We start from the raw sequence: 24,872 nt of genomic DNA on the forward strand, positions 1-24,872 counted from the left end.
CCTCCCTACCACTGAGGAAGTACAGTTCCCGCTCAGCCCAGTCAAAACTGTTCGCTGCTCTGGCCCCCCAATGGTGGAACAAACTCCCTCACGACGCCAGGACAGCGGAGTCAATCACCACCTTCCGGAGACACCTGAAACCCCACCTCTTTAAGGAATACCTAGGATAGGATAAAGTAATCCTTCTCACCCCCCCCCCCTTAAAAGATTTAGATGCACTATTGTAAAGTGGCCGTTCCACTGGATGTCATAAGGTGAATGCACCAATTTGTAAGTCGCTCTGGATAAGAGCGTCTGCTAAATGACTTAAATGTAAATGTAAATGTGATGGATATTTAACAGTCTGATGGTCTCGAGATAGAAGCTGTTTTTCAGTCTCTCGGTTCCAGCTGTGATGTGCCTGTACAGACCTCGCATCTGGATGGTAGTGGGGTGAACAGTCCGTGGCTTGGGTGGTTGATGTCCTTGATGATCTTTTTGGCCTTTCTGTGACATCGGGTGCTGTAGGTGTCCATTTCAGATTGTCAGTGATGTGTACGCCGAGGAACTTGAAGCTTTTCAACTTCTTCATCTGACTCTGAAGTAGATAAAGGGCGTCATTMCCAAAATCTCAAATTATCCCTTTAAAGTGAGTGGTGGTCCTTCGTAGCTCAGTTGGTAGAGCATGGCGCTTGTAACGCCAGGGTAGTGGGTTTGATTCCTGGGACCATCCATACGTAATATGTATGCACGCATGACTGTAAGTCGCTTTGGATAAAAGCGTTTGCTCAATTGCATATATTATGGTCCTGCAACAGGGTCAGCCTGTATGTGTCCATTATTCAATACCAAGGAAAGTTGAACTGAGTAGGGTTGCGATCACACACACTTCAATAGCAATCGCAAATGTGCAGAGTCATTCATCTGTACAAGTTGAAAATAGCATGAAAGATAAACAAGATATCCCAGAAAGTGTTTTTGCTTGTTTTTCCTCTAGGGTATAGAATAAATGAGTTTGAAAAATCCCTTTGAATTCTACATTCCATTTGAGTTGGGATAAGTTACAATTGATTATGTAATCCAGGTTTTAAAATCACTTTGCTGGGAACGTATTGCCTAAGGATCAGGTTAAGCCTCCAATTTGAGGAACATCTTTTCATTTGCCCCCAGATTTGTCTCTAATTGAAGGAAATAGTTCAGAATGAAAAACAAACAGAGGCCTATCACGCACGGCTTTATTCTGCAGACATCTGTGCGCAATAAGTTTCATTTGAGGTTGCTAGCTGGAATGATTGCTTTGAGGGCTAACAAATAAGGTGTAATGAATAAACAGATTGTGAACACCCCAAATAACTTCTGTATATAATACTTAATCAAAGATTGTAATGGGATACAGAAGAGCGGTACCTTTCCAGTTATTCATAGATATCTCCAATAAGGAAAAAACATACCTCCAGAATGCATGGGTGGTCCACATAACAAAACCACTCCTTGGCCCTCTCGGACATTGACAGCACTCCGTGCAGTTTGGGTCTTGAAGTTATCTAGGTCTAATCAACACAAAAATCAAGCTTTAGTGTTACTACAGAATGGATGAATATGCATTATAAAGCATAATGGACAGTAAGCACTAACATGAGCAGCATCATGCCTAAATACAGCTGACAACTCAATCAGTATCAGCCAATGTGTTTCCCACTGTGGTTAGAGTTTCACCAACACATGCATCCGTTATATTGGTTTCTTCAAAGCTCTAAAATCCATGTGGTGGAGGAAACCATTCACAGGTACAGTGATTGATTGCTTTAAAACACACCCAATGCTATACAATAGTTTGAAAAGCAACTGTAACATTGAACATTATTGATGGACTTGAGTATGTGATGTATACCTCACAACACACAGTTGTTATGATAGCAGCAGGAGATTAACTTGCAAAGGGATAAAAAAGAGAGGAGGAAACTGGAAAAACTGAACAAACACAGAGCACATGACGAAAAACAGGATTCAGTGCCAAGAGCAATAACCAACATCATTATTAAATGCAGTGTAATCTTGCACTTAGCTTCCCCATTGATACTCTGGGCGCAATTCATCCCTGCAAATGAAAGGGGAAAAAGCTGACAGACTGAGCTTGTACCTAGGATGATGAAACGTTACTCTGTTTCAGTGAGTGATGGGCAAACCACTGTACCCCTGTGCCTAATGACTCCGCACCCTTGGGCTGGCAGCCCTGCAGTCAGGCCCCGAACACAAACAAAAGAAAGTCAATGTGACCGTTAAGACAAATTGGGAAAAGAGAAGGATTATAGAGGGGAGTGGGAGAGCGAAGGGAAGATTAATGAGCCAGTCTCTGATGACCGTGGTGAAATCCAACACGGCCAAGTCATAGCAGGATTCTGTCCAGGCCACGCGGTGGGTGGCCATCTTCTAACAGAGCAGTGGAGAACTAGAACTCTCAGCCAAGGTGCTGATTCTAAAGCAGGAGGAGGTAGGCTAGCTAGGCTGTCTACAGACAGGTGGTGCAGGCTGGTTGGAAAGCATAACCACACAGCTGCAGCTGATCATGACGGTAATATTAATTTCAAACAGTGGGGGTTGGAACTAAAAGGTACTAATCAGTTAAGGTAGGGAGAGGAGGCCCACCTATACTCCTCTCTCCTCACACAGAAAGTCACAGCAGGGACTGGTGCTAAAACGCAGCACTCTGCAGGCTGGCTCTACCCTGTCTGTAGCAGAATGAGTGCTTCCTCTATGCTAATATGTCTCCTCTGCACAGACTCCAAKTCTGAGAGCCAACAAGAATGTGTCGGGAGGGAAGCCAGAAAAAAAAATATATAGAGGTATCTTATCCAAACCCTTGCAAAATCTTCAGGTTCATTCTATTTCTATCACAAAGGAATAGCAACACAAGTCACAAGTACTCCCTGGTGTGGCTTCTACCCGTGTTTGATACATTTGTATTACAGTTGTGTTACAGTTGTTCAGAAATTCAATGTAAGTAGGATGAAGTTGATGGCCATAACACATCACAAAAAAGAAACACATCATCAAAATGACAGTTGAATTGTGGAGACAGGAAATGGAGGAAGCAAGCCATCCTTGTCTATGGCAGCTTCTTCATTACGAGGAAAAGCTAGCAGCCTATGCAGCAACCCTCATGTATCGCCAATACCTCCTCTGTGCATTCACCTACTAGACAATAAATATCAAGCAGCTTCCCTCCTCACCTAGGCCCCACAAGTGAGATTCATTATCCAGCCCATGAGGGTAAAGGCAGTCAATCTCTTAAGGGGAAGCTAAGGCTCTCTATCTCTAGGACATGATCAATAGTGAGACGGCATGATCAGTGAGAGGGGAGAGGTGTCTCTACACTGTAGGTCTGTCGGCTCTCTATATGGTAGAGAATCATGCCAAAGCCTCATATTCATATAAATGATTGTGTCTGGTTTGCAAAGTCTTAAGCTTTATTTGTGTTGTTTTCCTTTCAAGTCCAGACCGCAGACGCTGGCATAGATTTGCAAAGTATCAGTCAATACCGAGTGAGCACAGATGCTGTCAAAGCTGGAAACACAGTGACTAATGAGAATCAATGGAGTCAGAAGCTGCCTTACCCATTTTGTTGCATCTGACATTTCATTCAATTAACCCTTAAAAATATATATTTGAAGCAAACCAAACAAGAAATCAGAATGCTAAGGCCACAGCAACACACAAACACACAAACACACACACACACACACACACACACACACCACACACACACACACACACACACACACACACACACACACACACACACACACACACACACACACACACACACACACCACACACACACACACACACACACACACACACACACACACACACACACACACACGTGTTAAAAATAGCCCAATCACTTACATGCAAATTGCAGAGTGGCTCGGCAGCTGAGGATGATCCCCCATGTGTTGAATGCAGTGCACTGGTATACCCCCGTGTCTTGGTCCCTGTCCAGACTGTTAATGATCAGGTTGCCTCCAGACATGTGACGCCGGTAGTCACTCCCCAGATCAATGAGTGTTCCGTTAAGCGACCATCTGGAAAGACGTAAACACAATCAGCAGCCTGGCCTCTGGAGATGCACACTCACAAACATTTATCATATGGATCCATTTGATGGGTGCAGGTGGCCATTATTCTGTGAACACCACGAGACAGGAAATATCAAAACATTAGTTTGAATCTTTATGATTCCCTCATGATAAAGACAATTGAATCAAATGAAAGATATTGGATATAATTACCCTGTAATTGTTGGTGTTTTTAGCATGAGACTTTTCATAGTGTATTGGGTTAGCCTAGCTACCTGCCTTGGCATTTCAAAGACTGGCTTATTTGTTTCTATTGTACATAATTGTATTATGGAAAAAATGTACTTCACATCTCACATTAATGATATACAATAATGTTCATGAGTCATAGCGCAAAACAAATAATATTTTATTCTAAAACATCAAAAAAGTCTAAAAACATCAATCACCAGCCATGGTAAAAACCAGGATATACACTGAGTGAGGTCAAATAAAGTAAAATATAAAATGTTTTGGACTGTTTAGTACTAATGATTTGCTGCAATAAACAATTTACAAATAGGAAAACTAATTTTTGTTTTTCCAAAGTGAAACAGAAACCTAAAAACGAAAAAGTAAAATTAACGAAGCTGAGAGGCATGATAAGTATGGATTATTTTCCACTTAAGAAAGCAAGTAATTGTGAATGATTAGGATGAGACTTTGAGCCAGCTAGCTTGAACAATGCCATTCTGGGACAGTGAAATGACAATTCCAATGATGAGCAAAAAAAATCTATATTATTTTTCCCCTTTTCAGTACTCCCGCCTGACAGACTACAAAAGATATAGCTGTCTTTCATGTTGTTGACTGCATTATTCATCTATCACAGTGTGGTTTTCACTTAATCAGACATATTTTGTCACCATTCCAGATACCAATTTTTTTTTTTAAATGTTTGAAGTTACAGTGTGTGATGAAGCCTATGTTTCCTGGGCGCACAAATATGAATGCAACAAACAAGGGAGTTTGATGACTTATTGAATCTCAATTGCTTAAAAAAAAACTTGTTTATACATGTTCCAAACTGCTCTGTTGATACAGTATGTGTAACGGCTGTCTTCGTCCTCCTCGTCTGAGGAGGAGTAGGAGATATCGGACCAATACGCAGCGTGTTGAGTATTCATATTTATTAGAATACTTTCAAGAAAGAACAAAAACAATAAACTGACAAAATAAATGAAGACGCAACAGTCCCGAAATAGTGAAGATTAAACACAGGAACAATCACCCACAACCCACAATACAAAACAGGCTACCTAAATATGGCTCCCAATCAGAGACAACGACAAACACCTGCCTCTGATTGAGAACCATATCAGGCCAAACACATAGAAATAGACAAACTAGACAAATATTTAGTGTCACACCCTGACCAAACACCCTGACCAAACACACCCTGACCAAACACCCTGACCAAACACCCTGACCAAACACACCCTGACCAAACACACCCTGACCAAACACCCTGACCAAACACACCCTGACCNACCAAACACACCCTGACCAAACACACCCTGACCAAACACCCTGACCAAACACACCCTGACCAAACACACCCTGACCAAACAAAACATAGAGACATACACAGCAAACTATGGTCAGGGCGTGACAGTATGATTCATCATGTTACCATAGGTATACAGTCTATAGAAGGAGGATCTCACATGTGTAATCTCGTCCTAATATTTATATATTTCTTAATTCCATTATTTGACTTTTAGATTTGTGTGTATTGTTGTAAATTGTTAGATACTACTGCACTGTTGGAGCAAGGAACACAAGCATTTCGCTACACCTTCAATAACATCTACTAAATATGTGTATGTGACCAATAACATTTGATTTGATTTGATTTATAATGAAGAGGAGAGGGGGAGAGGGAGAGGTGGTCTGGTGGCTAGTTATATTCACAACCACCCCAGAATATCTGAAGTTAATGGGAGAGGACAGTAGGCAGGCTGAGCAGATCAGACACCCCTGGAGCAGATGGCTGAGCTCTGCCTCTGCTGGGTGTGATGGTGTCTATGCACGACACAGCCAGTCACTATGCCAGCCACCCCACCTAGCAGCAGCAGCAGCAGCAACACCTTAAACTGCAAGCCTGAACAGTGGGACAAGTTGTCAGAGACACCCCTCACCTGCCACCTCTAAGTAGCCACCAGAAAAGGCCTGGTATGAAACCCCACTGAGAGTGAAGGCTAGGTGACAGAGCATGAAACTCCCGTCACATATACAGCACCCATTCCATGAGAGTAAGAGTAAACAACAGGGATAGACCACAGTGCTACAGCTAGTGTAATTTCACCACAACACAAGCAGCTGTGGAGTTATTTAACCTGAACCAATATAATTGAAATCACACAAATTACCAAGCAGTCATCACACTGAGCTGTTATTATCACTCCACCAATTAAACCCCATGCGGACATAACTATCCTTTGRCATCAAGCTATTCAAAACATGAATTATCCATGTTAGCATAGTCATATTGTATTTGAGTCGTCACCATCATCATCACCATCATCATATGCAGTGATGTGTATCTCTCTAACAGTCAGTAAAATGGTTCTCATCACCTGTGAGGTTGTGAGAAAAACCTCAAATATGGAGGCAAAAACATTAAATTAGACAGCCGGCTCCAATTATATTTTTACTGTGAGAGTATACGATTGTTGCAAGCAGCATGCTGTGACCTGTATAGCAGTCTGTGCCCTCAAACCTGTTTCCAGCTCCGGACAAATGAGGACTAGGGTTGCAAAGGGTCGGAAACTTTCCGGTAAATTTCCAGAATTCTTCCTTGGGAAGTTAAGCCCTGGAATTGGAGGGATTTTGCTTAACTTCTTGACGCTAGGGGTCAGATTATTATATATATTTTTTAAATAACGTTCCCAATGTAAACGGACTATTTCTCAGATCCAGATCGTAGAATATGCATATAATTTATAGATTAGGATAGAAAACACTCCAAAGTTTCCAAAACTGTCAAAATATTGTCTGAGTATAACTAAACTGATTTTGCAGGCGAAAACCTGAGGAAATCTAACCCGGAAGTGATTTTCTTCTTTCATTTCCCGTCTTTCTTCCATTTAAAGGGGTATCAACCAGATTCCTTTTCCAATGGCTTCCTCAGGCTGTGACCAGGCTTTTATTTTGAAAAATGAGTGAGATTTTTCAAAACTAGTCAGGTGTCCTTTGATTAGTTCCTGCGCGCGAGAGGGGTAGCTCGACATTTTCTTTCTCTCTTTTAATGAATAGGTTACGGTCCGGTTAAAATATTATCGATTATGTATGTTAAAAACAACCTGAGGATTGATTATAAAAAACATTTGACATGTTTCTACGAACATTACGGATACTTTTTGGAATTTTCGTCGAACGGAACGAGGCTTTGGTTTTCTGAACATAACGCGCAACCCAAATGGCGTTTTTTTTGTTATAAAACTAATATTTATCGAACAAAAATAACATTTATTGTGTAACTGGGAGTCTCGTGAGTGCAAACATCCGAAGATTATCAAAGGTAAGCGATTAATTTTTTTGCTTTTCTGACTTTCGTGACCATGCTAATTTGGGGCTAGCTGTTGTAGCATTGATTGCTACACTCACAAAAGCTTGGATTGCTTTCGCTGTAAAGCATATTTTCAAAATCTGACACGATAGGTGGATTAACAACAAGCTAAGCTGTGTTTTGGTATATTTCACTTGTGATTGCATGATTACAAATATTTTTATTAATATTTGGCGCCCTGCAATTCAGCGGTTGTTTAGGAAAATGATCCCGCTAAAGGGATCCGTAGCGCAGAGAGGTTAAATTCATCAAAAAAGTTAGCTTATAACAGTGAACCTTTTTTTGTGGGATACACATAAGGCAATTCTAGGTCTTGTGGCATATTTTGGTTAAACTATCCGCAACTAAATGGTATTGCAATCCTCTGCATGCACAGTGCATTCTTCTGCATGCACAGTGCATTCTTCCATCACATGTACAGCTGATTCTCAAGATCTTGCACACTAATGAGATGCTATTGAGCCCACACTACTACACTGTCTGAGCCAAGGACTACATGCTTTCTGGTTTTGATTACAATACTGGGTGGGGTGAATATATTTTATATGACATACATCATTTTTTGTTAACTAGTAAATAGTAGCCTACAGCAAAGTGTGTTTAAATAATTCCTAACTTGTTAACAATTTCTGCTAGTTAGTTTTTGCTACCATGTGGGTTTTAGCTTGCTTGAGCCTGCTAACTGAGGAGTGTTAATTCACCTATTTCCATACGTTTAATTTTAAAACATTTTTCTAACAAAGGAGTTGTTATATCTAACTGCTTAACTATTTATCTGTAAATGGAATTGTATTTTTTTTTACAGGAAAATGCCACAGGCTCTATCTGATGTGTGGAGCCATTTCACTGCAGCTAATGTAGAAGGAAAATATGTGTACATTTGCAAATACTGTGCCAAATGTGAAGAATGCAACAAAGATGCAGAATCATCTGGCCAAGTGCATAATGTTCCCTCAGCGTTCACAACAAGCAACCTCTGACAAAAGTCCCTCTACTTCTCTTCGAGGTGAAAATGATGAATCAGACACCTTATCGATAGCAACAGCTCATTGTCGTCCTGGAACCTTTTTACTCAATGGAGGAACGTAGTCAGAGAAATGCTGATGAATGTCTTGCTCGAGCTGTGTATGCAACTGGTTCACAGATGCAGAGTTCAAGTGAAGGTCAAGCAAATCATAGCGAAACCAGACTGTATTGCAGTCATCTCTGATGGGTGGTCGAATGTTCGTTGGCAAGGAATAACTAACTACATCATCTCCACCCCTCAACCAGTATTATACAAGAGCACAGACACAAGGGACAACATACACACCAGTCTCTACATTGCAGATGAGCTGAAGGCAGTCATCAATGACCTTGGACAAGGTATTTGCACTGGTGAATGACAATGCTATGAACATGAAGGCTACTTGGTCTAAAGTGGAAGAGTTCTACCTCACATCACACCCATTGGCTGTGCTGCTCATGCATTGAATCTGCTCCTCAAGGACATCATGGCACTGAAAGAATGAATACACTCTACAAGAGAGCCAAGGAAATGGTTAGGTATGTGAAGAGTCATCAAGTTATAGCTGCAATCTACCTCATCAAGCAAAGTGAGAAGAATAAGACCACCACATTGAAGCTGCCCAGCAACACCCATTGGGGTGGTGTTGTCAACATGTTTGACAGTCTCCTGGAAGGGAAGGAGTCCCTCCAAGAAATGGCCATATCACAGCCTGCCGATATGGACTGCCCCATCAAGAGGATCTTTCTGGATGATGTATTTTGGGAGAGAGTGGTAAGCAACCTGAAAATCCTGAAACCTATAGCCGAAGAGGATGGCTGACGTTTTACATGCCCGTAATAAACTGTGATATTTTGTTCATTTTTTTGCGTTGTTTGTAACTTATCTTTTTACTTATTTTGTACATAATGTTGCTGCTACCATCTATTATGACCAAATATAACTTCTGGACATCAGAACTGGGATTACTCACCACGGACTGGAAGAATCTTTTTCCTTTAACTTCTCTAGGGTAGGGGGCAGCATTCGGAATTTTGGATGAAAAGCAGGCCCAAATTAAACTGCCTGCTTCTCAGGCCCAGAAGATATGATATGCATATAACTGGTAGATTTGGATAGAAAACACTCTAAAGTTTCCAAACCTGTTAAAATAGTGTCAGTGAGTATAACAGAACTGATTTGGCAGGCGAATCCATTCGGGAAGTAGTTTTTTTTGTTGGTTTTGTAGTTTTCTATTCAATGCCATTACAGTGTCCATTGACTTAGGACTCAACTTGCAGTTCCTATGCCTTCCACTAAATGTCAACAGTCTTTAGAAATTGTTTCAGGCTTGTATTCTGAAAAATGAGGAAGTAAGAGCAGTCTGAATGAGTGGACCCTAAAGTGTCACAGAGCTTTTTCATGCACCGAGAGTGCCTTTCTTGTTTACCTTTTATATTGACGACGTTATTGTCCGGTTGAAATATTATCGATTATTTAGGGTAAAAACAACCTGAGGATGGAATATAAACATCGTTTGACATGTTTGTATGAACTTTACGGATACAATTTGGATTTTTTGTCTGCCTGTTTTGACTGCGTTTGAGCCTATGGATTACTGAAGAAAACGCGCAAACAAAACTGAGGTTTTTGGATATAAAGAGACTTTATCGAACAAAAGGAAAATGTATTGAGTAAATGAATGTCTGCTGAGTGCAACCATATGAAYATCATCAAAGGTAAGGGATTCATTTTATCTCTATTTCTGACTTGTGTAACTCTTCTACTTGGCTGGTTACTGTTTGTAATGATTTGTCTGCTGGGCTATGTTCTCAAATAATCGTAAGGTATGCTTTCGCCGTAAAGCATTTTAAAAATCTGACCCCATGGTTGGATTCACAAAAAGTTAATCTTTAAACCTATGTAAAATATGTTTTGTTTTCTGAATTTTTCTAATGACTATTTCTGTATTTGAATTTGGCGCCCAGCAGTTTCACTGGCTGTTGAAAAGGTGGGACGCTAACGTCTCACGTACCCAAGAGAGGTTAACGATTCCAACGAGAAAGATACACTGGTCTCCCGGGAACAGGCCCAGATCCACGTCCTTTGCATGAAGAAAAGACGGAGGAAAAGAGGACGCAGATCAGGCTGCCTTTTGAGAATCTGTAGGCGAGCGAGTAAACTCCCATTGCCATCAATTCTACTTGCTAACATGCAATCATTGGGATATAAAATGGATGTACCTACGATTACGATTATCCTACCAACGGGACATTAAGATCTGTAATATCCTATGTTTCACCGAGTCGTGGCTGAATGACGACACAGACAATATAGAGCTGTAGGGATTTTCAATGCATCGGCAGAACAGAGAAGCTACGTCTGGAAAGACGAGGAGTGGGGGTGTGTGTCTTTTTGTCAATAACAGCTGGTTTGCGATGTCTAATATTAAAGGAGTCTTGAGGTATTGCTCGCCTGAGGTAGAGTACCTTATGATAAGCTGTAGACCACACTATCTACCAAGAGAGTTCTCATCTATATTATTTGTAGCCGTCTATTTACCACCAAAGACTGATGCTGGCACTAAGAGCGCACTCAACCAACTCTATAAGGTCATAAGCAAACAAGAAAATTCTCATCCAGAAGCGGCGCTCCTAGTGGCCGAGGACTTTAATGCAGGCAAACTTAAATCAGTTTTACCTCATTTTTACCAGCATGTCACATGTACAACCAGAGGAAGAAAACTCTAGACCATCTTTACTCCACATACAGAGATGCATACAAAGCTCTCCCCCACCCTCAAATTGGCAAATCCGACCATAATTCTATCCTCCTGATTCCTGCTTACAAGCAAAAACTAAAGCAGGACGCACCAGTGATTCGCTCAATACGGAAGTGGTCAGATGTCGAGGATTCTACGCTACAGGATTGTTTTGCTAGCACAGACTGGAATATGTTCCGGGATTCATCCAATGGCATTGAGGAGTATATCACCTTAGTCATCGGATTCATCAATAAGTGCATTGACAACATCGTCCCCACAGTGACCGTGCGTACATATCCCAACCAGAAGCCATGGATTACAGGCTACATCCACATCAAGCTAAAGGCTAGAGCTGTTGCTTTCAAGGAGCGGGACACTAATCTGGACGTCTATAAGAAATCCCGCTTTGCCCTCTAACGAACCATCAAACAAGCAAAGCGTCAATACAGGATTAAGATTGAATCCTACTACACAAGAGCAACAGCTGTTCTGGATGATGAGAGCACCAGCTGTTCTGGATGACTGTGATAATGCTCTCGGTAGCCAATGTGAGCAAGACCTTTAAACAGGTCAACATTCACAAAGCCGGGGGGCCAGATGGATTACCAGGATGTGTACTCAAAGCATGCGCCAACTTCACTGACATTTTCAACCTCTCCCTGACTGAGTCTGTAATACAGTGGTTCCTCCTTTAAAAGTTGCAGTGTACTGCGGCGCAGCTTGCATGGTGCCGCAGAATTCTATGGCACATTATTTAAGTGTGAACCACTGGTAGCGTTAATATTAGTTAGTGCTAGTTTGACCACCAGAGGGCATCTTTGAGAAGCATTTGGTAGCCTTCAATAATGGCTGTACTAGAGATTGTGGGCACGCAGGAGACCAGGGTTCATTTCCCRGACGGGGAGGAAGGAGTAGGCTGTACTTGTAAATAATAATTTGTTCTTAACTGATTCCATATGTGTTATTTCATAGTTGTGATGTCTTCACCATGATTCTACAATGTAGAAAAATGAAGAAAAACCCTGGAATGAGTAGGTGTGTCCAAAATTTTGACTGATACTTGCTAAATGAATTTGATTACTATTATAGTGTTTCTATTCCAAGGAAAACGAAAAACACTCTGGGTTTCCATTAGGATGGAAAATATGGCGCTAAAACAATATGACGGTCGGGAGTACAGTACTGGTCTATTTAGCGAAATAATTCAGTGTCCTGCGGGCACGCGGGAGACCGGGGTTCAATTCCCCGACGGGGAGGAAGGCGTAGGCTATACTTATAAATAAGAATTTGTTCTTAACTGACTTGCCCAGTTAAATCAATCCTATTGCTTCTAACTTCAATACACTCTTTAAATAAATAAGACCTTGACATGATGTGGCCCTTTCTGGGTATAGATTGTGGCTTCCCCCTCTCTCTCACCCTTCTACACCCAGGTTCTGTTATCTCAGGCCATACATTTTTTGGGGCGGAGACTCGCTCCCCCTGGTCATGCAGAGAGAGAGACACAGAGAAAACAAAGGATTTCACGTGGCGAACTCTAAATCCCCAAAATGGGAATATGAAACAAAWTGTCCACTTGTGAGGAGGTGGGAATGGTCCGTGGACACTTAAGGGATGGGTATGACAAGTGTGTTTCATTTGGTGAACTCAGAGAGGACAGGAACACACACATAACTATATSTCTGAATGTGTACATTTCGCAATTATGGGTTTTGCATCTAATTATTGTATAAAATGAATGAGTAAAGATGAAACTATTTGTGAAATTATGTAATGTGATGTTAAACCTTTAATGTGAGAGAACTGTATTCCCTTTAAAGTTTAACTAAGTCATTGGCCTGCCCCCGTGGGCACAGACATGATCAGGCGTCATAGAACCGCCTTTTCTACTCTTACGAATAAATAATAAATAAATAATGCGTTCATAATGCGTTCATGTGCAAAAGATTAGCATTTCAATTAATATAATTATCAACTGTGTACTGATTTCTTTTGTCTTTCCCGCTCTTTCTCAGTCCACACCCATTTCCCTTTGTCCACCAAGTCGTCATATCGGCTTAGCCCACTAGGGAATCTTCCCTATCATTTGATAGTAACATATCTACTGTTTGTTTGTGCATTTCTGTGATTATTTAGTTAGTTAGTACATAAATGATTAAGCCAATTGGTGTATGGATGATTCATAGTAAAGGCTGGGTTCGTGCAGATAACCAACAATTTACAACGTTGGTAATGAGACTAATGTGAGGTAAAGAATAATTCATTAATATAAGACTAATTGATTAGATATTAAAATATCTGAAAATTATAACTTTGTGATCTGAAGATTTTCCATGGTGCCCCGACTTCCTAGTTAATTACATTTACATGATTAGTTTAATCATGTAATAATAATTACAGAGAATTGATTTGATAAAATAACAGTCTTCAAAGACACAACAACCTACACCACTTTTAACAGCACATTACTCAACAGACTCATGTCGCCTACGGTAGGCCTACAGTATATCAAAAAACATGTGACTCTCCGCAAATAATTACATATAGAGGATTGGAGGATTCTAAATTAAAACCAAAAGCCACCTCATGGGTCTCCCGGTGTAGGCCGGCAAGGATATCGAACCTGCATCTGTAGCACCATATTTTGCATTGTGGTAGCCCTCATACACTCGAACGAATTACTGTGGGAATAAATATCACGGAATGACATAAATATTGCAACAAAGTTGTCTAATGCAGGTAAACAGATTGTTGCTTACTGGAAAATAGTCTTTCAAACACATGGTCACGTTGTACAGCGGCATTATTGCTATTAGCAGGGCTATATTTTGGGCTTTATGGCCTCCCATCCCAAAAATTATCGAAATACAGAGAGTTGTTGGTAAAGGTATATTGTTCTGCTAATAGCCCATAATGGGCTATTATAATACTGTACATGGTGTCCAGGTCAGGATAACCAAAACATGTATTTATCAAAGAAAGAATGTTGCTACTTATTTATTTTGATCCGAAGCCATGAATGTCACTCAGCTTTATGTAGGTGCCAGCTATATGACTGATAATATATAATGTTATTTTGGAGGTTATTTCATTTTCAAAAAATTTAAAGAGAGCAATTATAATCTGAATAAAGGCCAAAATAATATTTGTAAAGGCCAAAACATTTATTTCTGTTTTTAGAGGGAGAGAAACGCCGGGCCAATTGTGCACCGCCCATAAAGCCCAAAATATAGCCCTGCTAATAGCAATAATGCCGCTGTACAACGTGACCATGTGTTTGAAAGACTATTTTCCAGTAAGCAACAATCTGTTTACCTGCATTAGACAACTTTGTTGCAATATTTATGTCATTCCGTGATATTTATTCCCACAGTAATTCGTTATGGATCCATAACTAAATAAACATCAGCTGTTTTGAGTTATAAATGTAACACTTCAGAGTACTTAAGCATCGAATACATTGCAGGTAGGGGGATGTTCAGTAGCCGGGCTATAAAGAGTCTACTGTCCTGCTAATCGGGCTACAAGTGTTTGAAAACCTGTTTTCAAAATGCCACCAGCTAACACATAGTAATTCGTTATGGATGCATAACTAAATAAACATCGGCATTTTGAAAGAGTATTTTTATAATTATTTTATTAATGAAAGCATAAAGATGCCATTATTAGTTGCATTGTTTTAGTTTGAACCTGCAGACTGGCACTAAGAACAGAACAGCAGGAATGTTTCCCTAGTCAGCGCCATTATTAGCACAATGGCCCTTATTAAAGTGTTGCCAGTTTGGCGGGGTGGGGGTCCACCCCCCCTTCCTCCTCCTCCCTTTCCAATGGGCTAGGTCGGTCTTCTGTGCGTGGCTCTGCGGCCCATCCCGTGCCCCCTGACCTCGTGCCTTGAACCTTGCGTGCTTTCAGTGGATACACCTGGGGAACTGCAAGGCAGTCCCATTGTGAGCCACTCGGGAGCCATGACCAATATATATTGTCCTGCTAATAACAGGGTTAACAATATATCCTGTGAGAATATCCAACAGGCTTTTATATAATTCTAAATTAATAATAATAATCGCTTTGTTTAAAAAATAACAATATTTTGGAGATGATTTCATTTTAAAGGCCATTGTTGAACATGGGGTGAACCATTGTTACTAATTTGTAAATAAAGCCAGTTTGTTACTTTGAATGATTTATTTCTGTTTTTGGAGGGAGAAAAACCAAACACCTACAGCCATCTCATGGGTCTCCCAGTCGAGGCCGTCACGGGTATTGAACCAGCATCTGTAGCAACAGAGATTTTAGACCGCTGCGCCACTCAGGCGCTATACAACTTGACCGGTCAGGAGTGGCCTACAGTACTACAGTAAGAACAAAATAATTCTAACAACATAAAATAATAAAAACCTTTGTGTAACAACAGTTTTAGTAAGTAATACTGAAGTCGTGCACAATTATCAGTTTCTATTTAAGTTCATGTCGCCCATTCATTGTCAGTTAGAGACACAGTAGGACCCAAAAGCATAATCAGTGCTCTAACTCCCCCTTGCGCTGGTCTGGAGCAATGAAGTGGTGACGCAGGGTACCGTACTAAACCACAAATGACCTATAAATCCCCCGGCATAAGCTCACAACTTTTAAAGGAGGAACCACTGTACCTACACGCTTCAAGCAGACCACCACAATCCCTTTGCCCAAGAAAGCGAAGGTAACCTGCCTAAATGATTACCGCCCCGTAGCACTCATGTCGGTAGCCATTAAGTGCTTTGAAAGCTGGTCATGGCTCACATCAACAGCATCCTCCAGGATACCCTAGACTCACTCCAATTCGCATACCACCCCAGCAGATCCACAGATGACGCAATCTCAATCGCACTCCACACTGCCCTTTCCCAGCTGGACAAAAGGAACACCTATGTGAGAATGCTGTTCATTGACTACAGCTCAACGTTCAACACCATAGTGCCCACGAAGCTCATCACTAAGCCTGGGACTAACACCTCCCTCTGCAAATGGATCCTGTACTTCCTGACGGGCCGCCCCAGGTGGTAAGGGTAGGCAACAACACGTCTGTCATGCTGATCCTCAACACTGGGGCCCCTCAGGGGTGTGTACTTAGTCTCCTCCTGTACTCCCTGTTCACTCATGACTGCACGGCCAGGCACGACTCCAACACCATCATTAAATTTGCCAATGACACAACAGTGGTAGGCCTGATCACCGACAACAACGAGACAGTCTATAGGGAAGAGATCAGAGACCTGGCTGTGTGGTGCTAGGACAACAACCTCTGCCTCAACTTGATCAAGGCAAAGGAGATAATTGTGGACTACAGGAAAAAGAGGACCGAGCACGCCCCCATTCTCATCGACGGGGCTGCAGTGGAGCAGTTTGAGAGCTTCAAGTTCCTTGGTGTCCACATCACCAACAAACTAACATGGTCCAAGCACACCAAGACAGTCGTGAAGAGGGCACGACAAAACCCATTCCCCCTCAGGAGACTGAAAATATTTTTTCCATGGGTCCTCAGATCCTCAAAAGGTTCTACAGCTGCTCCATCAAGAGCACCCTGACTGGTTGCATCACTGCCTGCTACGGCAACTGCTCGACCTCCGACCACAAAGCACTACAGAGGGTAGTACGAACGGCCCAGTACATCCCTGGGGCAAAGCTTCCTGCCATCCAGGACCTCTATACCAGGCGGTGTCAGAGGAAGGCCCTACAAATTGTCAAAGACTCCAGCCACCCTAGTCATAGACTGTTCTCTCTGCTACCGCACGGCAAGTGGTACCGGAGCGCCAAGTCTAAGTCCAAGAGGCTTCTAAACGGCTTTTAAACAACCCCTAAGCCATAAGACTCCTGAACCCCAAATCAAATGGCTACCCAGACTATTTGCTTTGCCCCCCCCCCCTCTTCCTCTCCGCCCCTTTTACACCGCTGGTACTCTCTGTTGTTATCATCTATGCATTGACACTTTAATAACTCTACCTCCATGTACATATTACCTCAACTAACCGGTGTCCCAGCACATTGACTCTGTACCAGTACCCCCCTATATATAGTCTCGCTATTGTTATTTTACTGCTGCTCTTTAATTACTTGTTACTTTTATTTCTTATTCTTATCCGTATTTTTTAAAACTGCATTGTTGGTTCGAGGCCCGTAAGTAAGCATTTCACTGTAAGGTCTACACCGGTTGTATTCGGCGCATGTGACTAATAACATTTGATTTGATTTGATGAACTCTGGCTGACCTTGAGTTTACATCAATGTTGCATGAGGCCTCTTCATCAAGTACAGGCAGGGAATGGAGCCACGCTCAGAGCTGTCTCCAGCAGCAGACCTCACCTGGTTTCCCCTGAGGCCACACACACAGGCAAAAGCAGGCCCGCACACTCACACTCACAGACACAAGTGTAACGGATGTGAAATGGCTAGCTAGTTAGCGGGTACGCGCTAGTAGCGTTTCAATCAGTTACGTCACTTGCTCTGAAACCTATTAGTAGTGTTGCCCCTTGCTCTGCAAGGGCCGCGGCTTTTGTGGAGCGATGGGTAACGARGCTTCGTGGGTGTCAGTTGTCGATGTGTGCAGAGGGTCCCTGGTTCGCGCCCGAGGTCGGGGCGAGGGGACGTACTAAAGTTATACTGTTACATTGATGCTGTTGACCCGGATCACTGGTTGCTGCGGAAAAGGAGGAGGTTGAAAGGGGGGTGAGTGTAACGGATGTGAAATGGCTAGCTAGTTAGCGGGTACGCGCTACTAGCATTTCAATCAGTTACGTCACTTGCTCTGAGACTTAAGGACTTTTGTGGAGCGATGGGTAACGATGCTTCGTGGGTGTCAGTTGTCGATGTGTGCAGAGGGTCCCTGGTTCGCGCCCGAGGTCGGGGCGAGGGGACGTACTAAAGTTATACTGTTACATTGATGCTGTTGACCCGGATCACTGGTTGCTGCGGAAAAGGAGGAGGTTGAAAGGGGGGTGAGTGTAACGGATGTGAAATGGCTAGCTAGTTAGCGGGTACGCGCTAGTAGCGTTTCAATCAGTTACGTCACTTGCTCTGAAACGTATTAGTAGTGTTACCCCTTGCTCTGCAAGGGCCGCGGCTTTTGTGGAGCGATGGGTAACGACGCTTCGTGGGTGACTGTTGTTGATGTGTGCAGAGGGTCCCTGGTTCGCGCCCGAGGTCGGGGCGAGGGGACGGTTTAAAGTTATACTGTTACACAGACACAGACACTATATGACCAAAAGTATGTGAACTGGACACCTGCTCGTCTAACATCTCATTCCAAAATCATGAGCATTAATATGGAGATGGTTCCCCCCTGTGCTTCTATAACAGCCTTAACTCTTCTGGGAAGGCTTTCCAATTGATGCTGGAACATGGCTGCAGAGACTTGCTTCCATTATTCCCCAAGCGCATTAGTGAGGTCGGGCACTGATGTTGGGCGATTAGGCCTGGCTCGCAGTCGGCGTTCCAATTCATCCCAAAGGTGTTTGATGGGGTTGAGGTCAGGGCTCTGTGCAGGCCAGTCAAGTTCTTCCACACCGATCTTGACAAACCATTTCTGTATGGACCCCGCTTTGTGCACGGGGGCATTGTCATGCTTAAACAGGAAAGGGCCTTCCCCAAACTGTTGCCACAAATTGGAAGCACAGAATCATCTAGAATGTCATTGTATGCTGTAGCATTAAGATTTCCCTTCACTGGAACTAAAGGGCCTAGGCTGAACCATGAAAAACAGCCCCAGACCATTATTTCTCCTCTACCAAACTTTACAGTTGGCACTATGCATTCGGGCAAGTAGCATTCTCCTGTCATTCGAAAAACCCAGATACGTCCGTCGGACTGCCAGATGGTGAAACGTGATTAATCACTCCAGAGAATGCGTTTGTCCAGTGGCGGCAAGCTTTATTGTGCTGACGTTGCTTCCAAAGGCAGGTTGGAACTCAATTGTGAGTGTTTCAACCGAGGACAGACAATTTTCACATATTTTCACATTTTCACACCATTCATTCCAAGATGGCGTAGCAGTCAGACGTCTTTGTCTTTTGTCCTGTCGTGTCCCTTGTATATATCTTTTTACATATTTTTCTTCGCATATCTTTCTAAATACTCTCCTGCAACCCACCTCACCCAATGTGGCGTGGATCTGCTTTTTTCTAAAGTATTTCTATTTACATCAGATCTGGAATCCCTCAACTGAAGCTAGCCAGCTAACTACCTACCAGCTATCAGTTAACAAACCATTGCTAGCGGTCAACAGCTAACCTTTAGCTCGGAAAGCTCTCGCCAGTTTGAACAACGTGACTCAAACCAGAGCATAACAGACCTATTTCTCTCCATATCCCTGGATTCCTACCGCAAACTCGGAACATTTATCTGGATCTTCGCAACTAGCTAACCGCAATCCCGGGTGACCACTCCTGGCTAGCGTTTCCATCCCGGAGCAAGCACCAATCAGCCTGAAGCTAGCCCGGCCAGGGCTCCTGTGTTACCACCGAAGCCCACTCCTGGGCTACAATATCCGGATGCCTTCTACTGCCGGTACGGGGCACGGAACCCCGCCGATCCTCTACGACTGGAATACCGACATAATCTGCCCGAGGATTCCAACAGGCCCCTCAGGCGTGACGCCCGCTGAAGGCCCATTCTGCTAACCTGCTAGGCCTGCTAGCTACCTAGAGCTACATGGAACCCTACTAACTCCACGACTGGTCTATCGACGTCACCGCACGAAGAGGCAAAAACAGACTTACCCCCATCGCGACGTCCCCCAAAGGCTAACTTGCCTGCCCCGGTCTGCTAACTGCTAGCCCTTGCTAACTGCTTGCTTGCTAACCCGGTCTGCTAACTGCTAGCTTGCCAGCCCCAGTCTGCTAACTGCTAGCTTGTTTAGCCCCAGCCTACTAACTGTTAGCATCGGCCTGCTAACTGTCTGAATCGCCGTGTTCCCAGTCAGCCCAACCACTCACTGGACCCATATGTTCACTTGGCTACGCATGCCTCTCTCTAATATCAATATGCCTCGTCCATTACTGTCCTGGTTAGTGATTACTGATCTTATTTGTCTGTAGAGCCTCTAGCCCTGCTCAATATGCCTTAACCAACCATGATGTTCCACCTCCTACATATGCGATGACATCACCTGGTTTAAACGTCTCTAGAGACTATATCTCTCTCATCATTACTCAATGCCTAGGTTTACCTTCAATGTACTCACATCCTACCTTACCTTTGTCTGTACACTATGCCTTGAATCTATGCTATCGTGCCCAGAAACCTGCTCCTTTTACACACTGTTCCGAACGTGCTAAACGGCCAGTTCGTATAGCATTTAGCCGTACCCTTATCCTACTTCTCCTCTGGTTAATCCAGGTCCTGCAGAGCCTAGCTCCACTCCCCAGGTGCTCTCATTTGTTGTCTTCTGTAACCGTAAAAGCCTTGGTTTCATGCATGTTAACATTAGAAGCCTACTGCCTAAGTTTGTTTTACTTACTGCTTTAGCACACTCTGCCAACACGGATGTCTTAGTCGTGTCTGAATCCTGGTTTAGGAAAATCACCAAAATCTCTTGAAATCTTTATCGCTAACTACAACATTTTCCACCAAGATAGAACTGCCAAAGGGGGCGGTGTTGCAATCTACTGCAAAGATAGCCTGCAGAGTTCTGTATTACTATCCAAGTCTGTACCCAAACAATTCGAGCTTCTACTTCTAAAAATTTCCAGAAACAAGTCTCTCACTGTTGCCGCTTGCTATAGACCTCCCTCTGCCCCCAGCTGTGCCCTCGATACCATATGTGAATTGATTGCCCCAATCTATCTTCTGAGCTCGTGCTACTAGGTGACCTAAACTGGGACATGCTTAACACCCCGGCCATCCTACAATCCAAGCTTGATGCCCTCAATCTCCAAATTATCAATGAACTACCAGGTACAACTCTCCAAATCCATAAACACGGGCACCATCAATTCCTAACTAACTCGCCCTCAAAATACACCTCTGCTGTTTTCAATCAAGATCTCAGCGATCACTGCCTCATTGCCTGCATCCGTAATGGGTCTGCGACCAAACGATCACCCCTCATCACTGTCAAACACTCCCAAAAACACTTCTGCGAGCAGGTCTTTCTAATCGACCTGGCCGTGGTATCCTGGAATGACATTGACCTCATCCTGTCAGTAGATGATGCCTGGCTATTCTTTAAAAGTGCCTTCCTCACCATCTTAAATAAGCATGCCCCAATCAAAAAATGTAGAACTAGGAATAGATATAGTCCTTGGTTCACTCCAGACCTGTCTGCCCTTGACCAGTACAAAAACATCCTGTGGCGTTCTGCATTAGCATCGAATAGCCCGCGTGATATGCAACTTTTCAGGGAAGATAGGAACAAATATACACAGGCAGTTAGGAAAGCTAAGGCTAGCTTTTTCAAACAGAAATTTGCATCCTGTAGTACTAATTCAAAAAAGTTCTGGGACACTGTAAAGTCCATGGAGAATAAGAGCACCTCCTCCCAGCTGCCCACTGCTCTAAAGCTAGGAAACACTGTCACCACCGATAAATCCACTATAATTGAGAATTTCAATAAGCATTTCTCTACGCCTGGCCATGCTTTACACCTGGGGCTACCCCTACCCCGGTCAACTGCCCGGCACCCTCCAGAACAACCCGCCAAAGCCCACACCATTTCACCTTTACCCAAATCCAGATAGCTGATGTTCTGAAAGAGCTGCAAAATCTGGACCCCTACAAATCAGCCGGGCTAGACAATCTGGACCCTCTCTTTCTAAAATGATCTGCCCGAAATTGTTGCAACCTCTATTACTAGCCTGTTCAACCTCTCTTTCGTATCGTCTGAGATTCCCAAAGATTGGAAAGCTGCGGCGGTCGTCCCCCTCTTCAAAGGGGGTGACTCTCTAGACCCAAACTGCTACAGACCTATATCTATCCTACCCTGTCTTTCTAAGGTCTTCAAAAGCCAAGTTAACAAACAGATTACCGACCATTTCGAATCCCACCGTACCTTCTCCGCTATGCAATCTGGTTTCAGAGCTGGTCATGGGTGCACCTCAGCCACGCTCAAGGTCCGAAACAACATCATAACCGCCATCGATAAGAGACATTACTGTGCAGCCGTATTCATCGACCTGGCCAAGTATACCATTCTGTATACTTTCGACTCTGTCAATCACTACATTCTTATTGGCAGACTCGACAGCCTTGGTTTCTCAAATGATTGCCTCACCTGGTTTACCAACTACTTCTCTGATAGAGTTCAGTGTGTCAAATCGGAGGGCATGTTGTCCGGACCTCTGGCAGTCTCTATGGGGGTGCCACAGGGTTCAATCCTCGGGCCGACTCTCTTCTCTGTATATATCAATGATGACGCTCTTGCTGCTGGTGATTCTCTGGTACACCTCTACGCAGACGACACCATTCTGTATACGTCTGGCCCCTCTTTGGACACTGTGTTAACTAACCTCCAGACGAGCTTCAATGGCATACAACTCTCCTTCCGTGGCCTCCAACTGCTCTTAAACGCAAGTAAAACTAAATGCATGCTATTCAACCGATCACTGCCCGCAACTGCTCGCCCGTCCAGCATCACTACTCTGGACGGCTCTGACTTAGAATACGTGGACAACTACAAATACCTAGGTGTCTGGTTAGACAGTAAACTCTCCTTCCAGACTCACATCAAACATCTCCAATCCAAAGTTAAATCTAGAATTGGCTTCCTATTCCGCAACAAAGCATCCTTCACTCATGCTGCCAAACATACCCTTGTAAAACTGACTATCCTACCAATCCTCGACTTCGGTGATGTCATTTACAAAATAGCCTCTAATACCCTACTCAATAAATTGGATGCAGTCTATCACAGTGCCATCCGTTTTGTCACAAAGCCCCATATACTACCCACCACTGTGACCTGTACACTCTGTTGGCTGGCCCTCGCTTCATACTCGTCGCCAAACCCACTGGCTCCAGGTCATCTACAAGACCCTGCTAGGTAAAGTCCCTCTTATCTCAGCTCGCTGGTCACCATAGCAGCACCCACTGTAGCACGCGCTCCAGCAGGTATATCTCTCTGGTCACCCCAAAACCAACTCTTCCTTTGGCCGCCTCTCCTTCCAGTTCTCTGCTGCCAATGACTGGAACAAACTACAAAAATCTCTGAAGCTGGAGACTCATATCTCCCCCATTAGCTTTAAATACCAGCTGTCAGAGCAGCTCATAGATTACTACACATGTACATAGCCCATCTATAATTTAGCCCAAACAACTACCTCTTTCCTACTGTATTTATTTATTTATTTATTTGGCTCCTTTGCACCCCATTATTTCTATCTCTACTTTGCACATTCTTCAACTGCAAATCAACCATTCCAGTGTTTTACTTGCTATATTGTATTTACTTCGCCACCATGGCCTTTTTTTTCATTCACCTCCCTTATCTCACCTCACTTGCTCACATTGTATATAGACTTATTCTTCTCCTGTATTATTGACTGTATTTTTATTTACTCCATGTGTAACTCTGTGTTGTTGTATGTGTCGAACTGCTTTGATTTATCTTGGCCAAGTCGCAATTGTAAATGAGAACGTGTTCTCAACTTGCCTACCTGGTTAAATAAAGGGGAAATAAAAAAAATAAAAAATGCTGCCAAACATACCCTCGTAAAACTGACCATCCTACCGATCATCGACTTCGGTGATGTCATCTAATAGCATCCAACACTCTACCAACAAACTGGATGCAGTCTATCACAGTGCCATCCGTTTTGTCACAAAGCCCCATATACCTCCCACCATTGCGACCTGTACGCTCTCGTTGGTTGGTCCTCGCTTCATACTCGTCGCCAGACCACTGGCTACAGGTTATCTACAAGTCTCTGCTAGGTAAAGCCCGCCTTATCTCAGCTCACTGGTCACCATAGCAGCACCTACTCGTAGCACGCACTCCAGCAGGTTATCTCACTGGTCACCCCCAAAGCCAATTCCTCCTTTGGTCGTCTCTCCTTCCAGTTCTCTGCTGCCAATGACTGGAACGAACTACAAAAATCACTGAAGCTGGAGACTCATATCTCCTCACTAGCTTTAAGCACCAGCTGTCAGAGCAGCTCACAGATCACTGCACGGTACATAGCCCATCTGTAAACAGCGCATCTATCGACTACTCATCCCATACAGTATTTATTTATTTATCTTGCTCCTTTGCACCCCAGTATCTCTACTTGCACATTCATCTTCTGCACATCTACCATTCCAGTGTTTAATTGCTATATTGTAACTTCTGCCCATCATGGCCTATTAATTTCCTTAACTCCCTTATCTTCCACTCATTTGCACTCACTGTATATGACTTTTTGTTTTCTTTTGTTCTACTGTATTATTGACTATGTTTTGTTTATTCTATGTGTAACTCTGTGTTGTTGTACAGTAGTGTCGAATTGC

At 43.2% G+C, this 24,872-nt stretch overlaps 1 protein-coding gene across 1 annotated transcript in view; it reads right to left on the bottom strand.

The window, feature by feature from the left end:
- Positions 1-24,872, bottom strand: part of LOC111977495 (contactin-3-like) — an 87,679-nt gene that overhangs the window by 37,590 nt on the left and 25,217 nt on the right. Inside the window, exons 4-5 of the mRNA XM_070447507.1 lie at positions 3,889-4,064; positions 1,431-1,529 (exon numbers count right to left, since the gene is read on the bottom strand). Of these exons, the coding sequence (XP_070303608.1) occupies positions 1,431-1,529; positions 3,889-4,064 (275 nt within the window). The remainder of the gene's footprint in view (positions 1-1,430; positions 1,530-3,888; positions 4,065-24,872) is intronic.

Source organism: Salvelinus sp. IW2-2015, linkage group LG1 (genome assembly GCF_002910315.2).
Source record: "Salvelinus sp. IW2-2015 linkage group LG1, ASM291031v2, whole genome shotgun sequence".
Classification (NCBI taxonomy): domain Eukaryota; kingdom Metazoa; phylum Chordata; class Actinopteri; order Salmoniformes; family Salmonidae; genus Salvelinus; species Salvelinus sp. IW2-2015.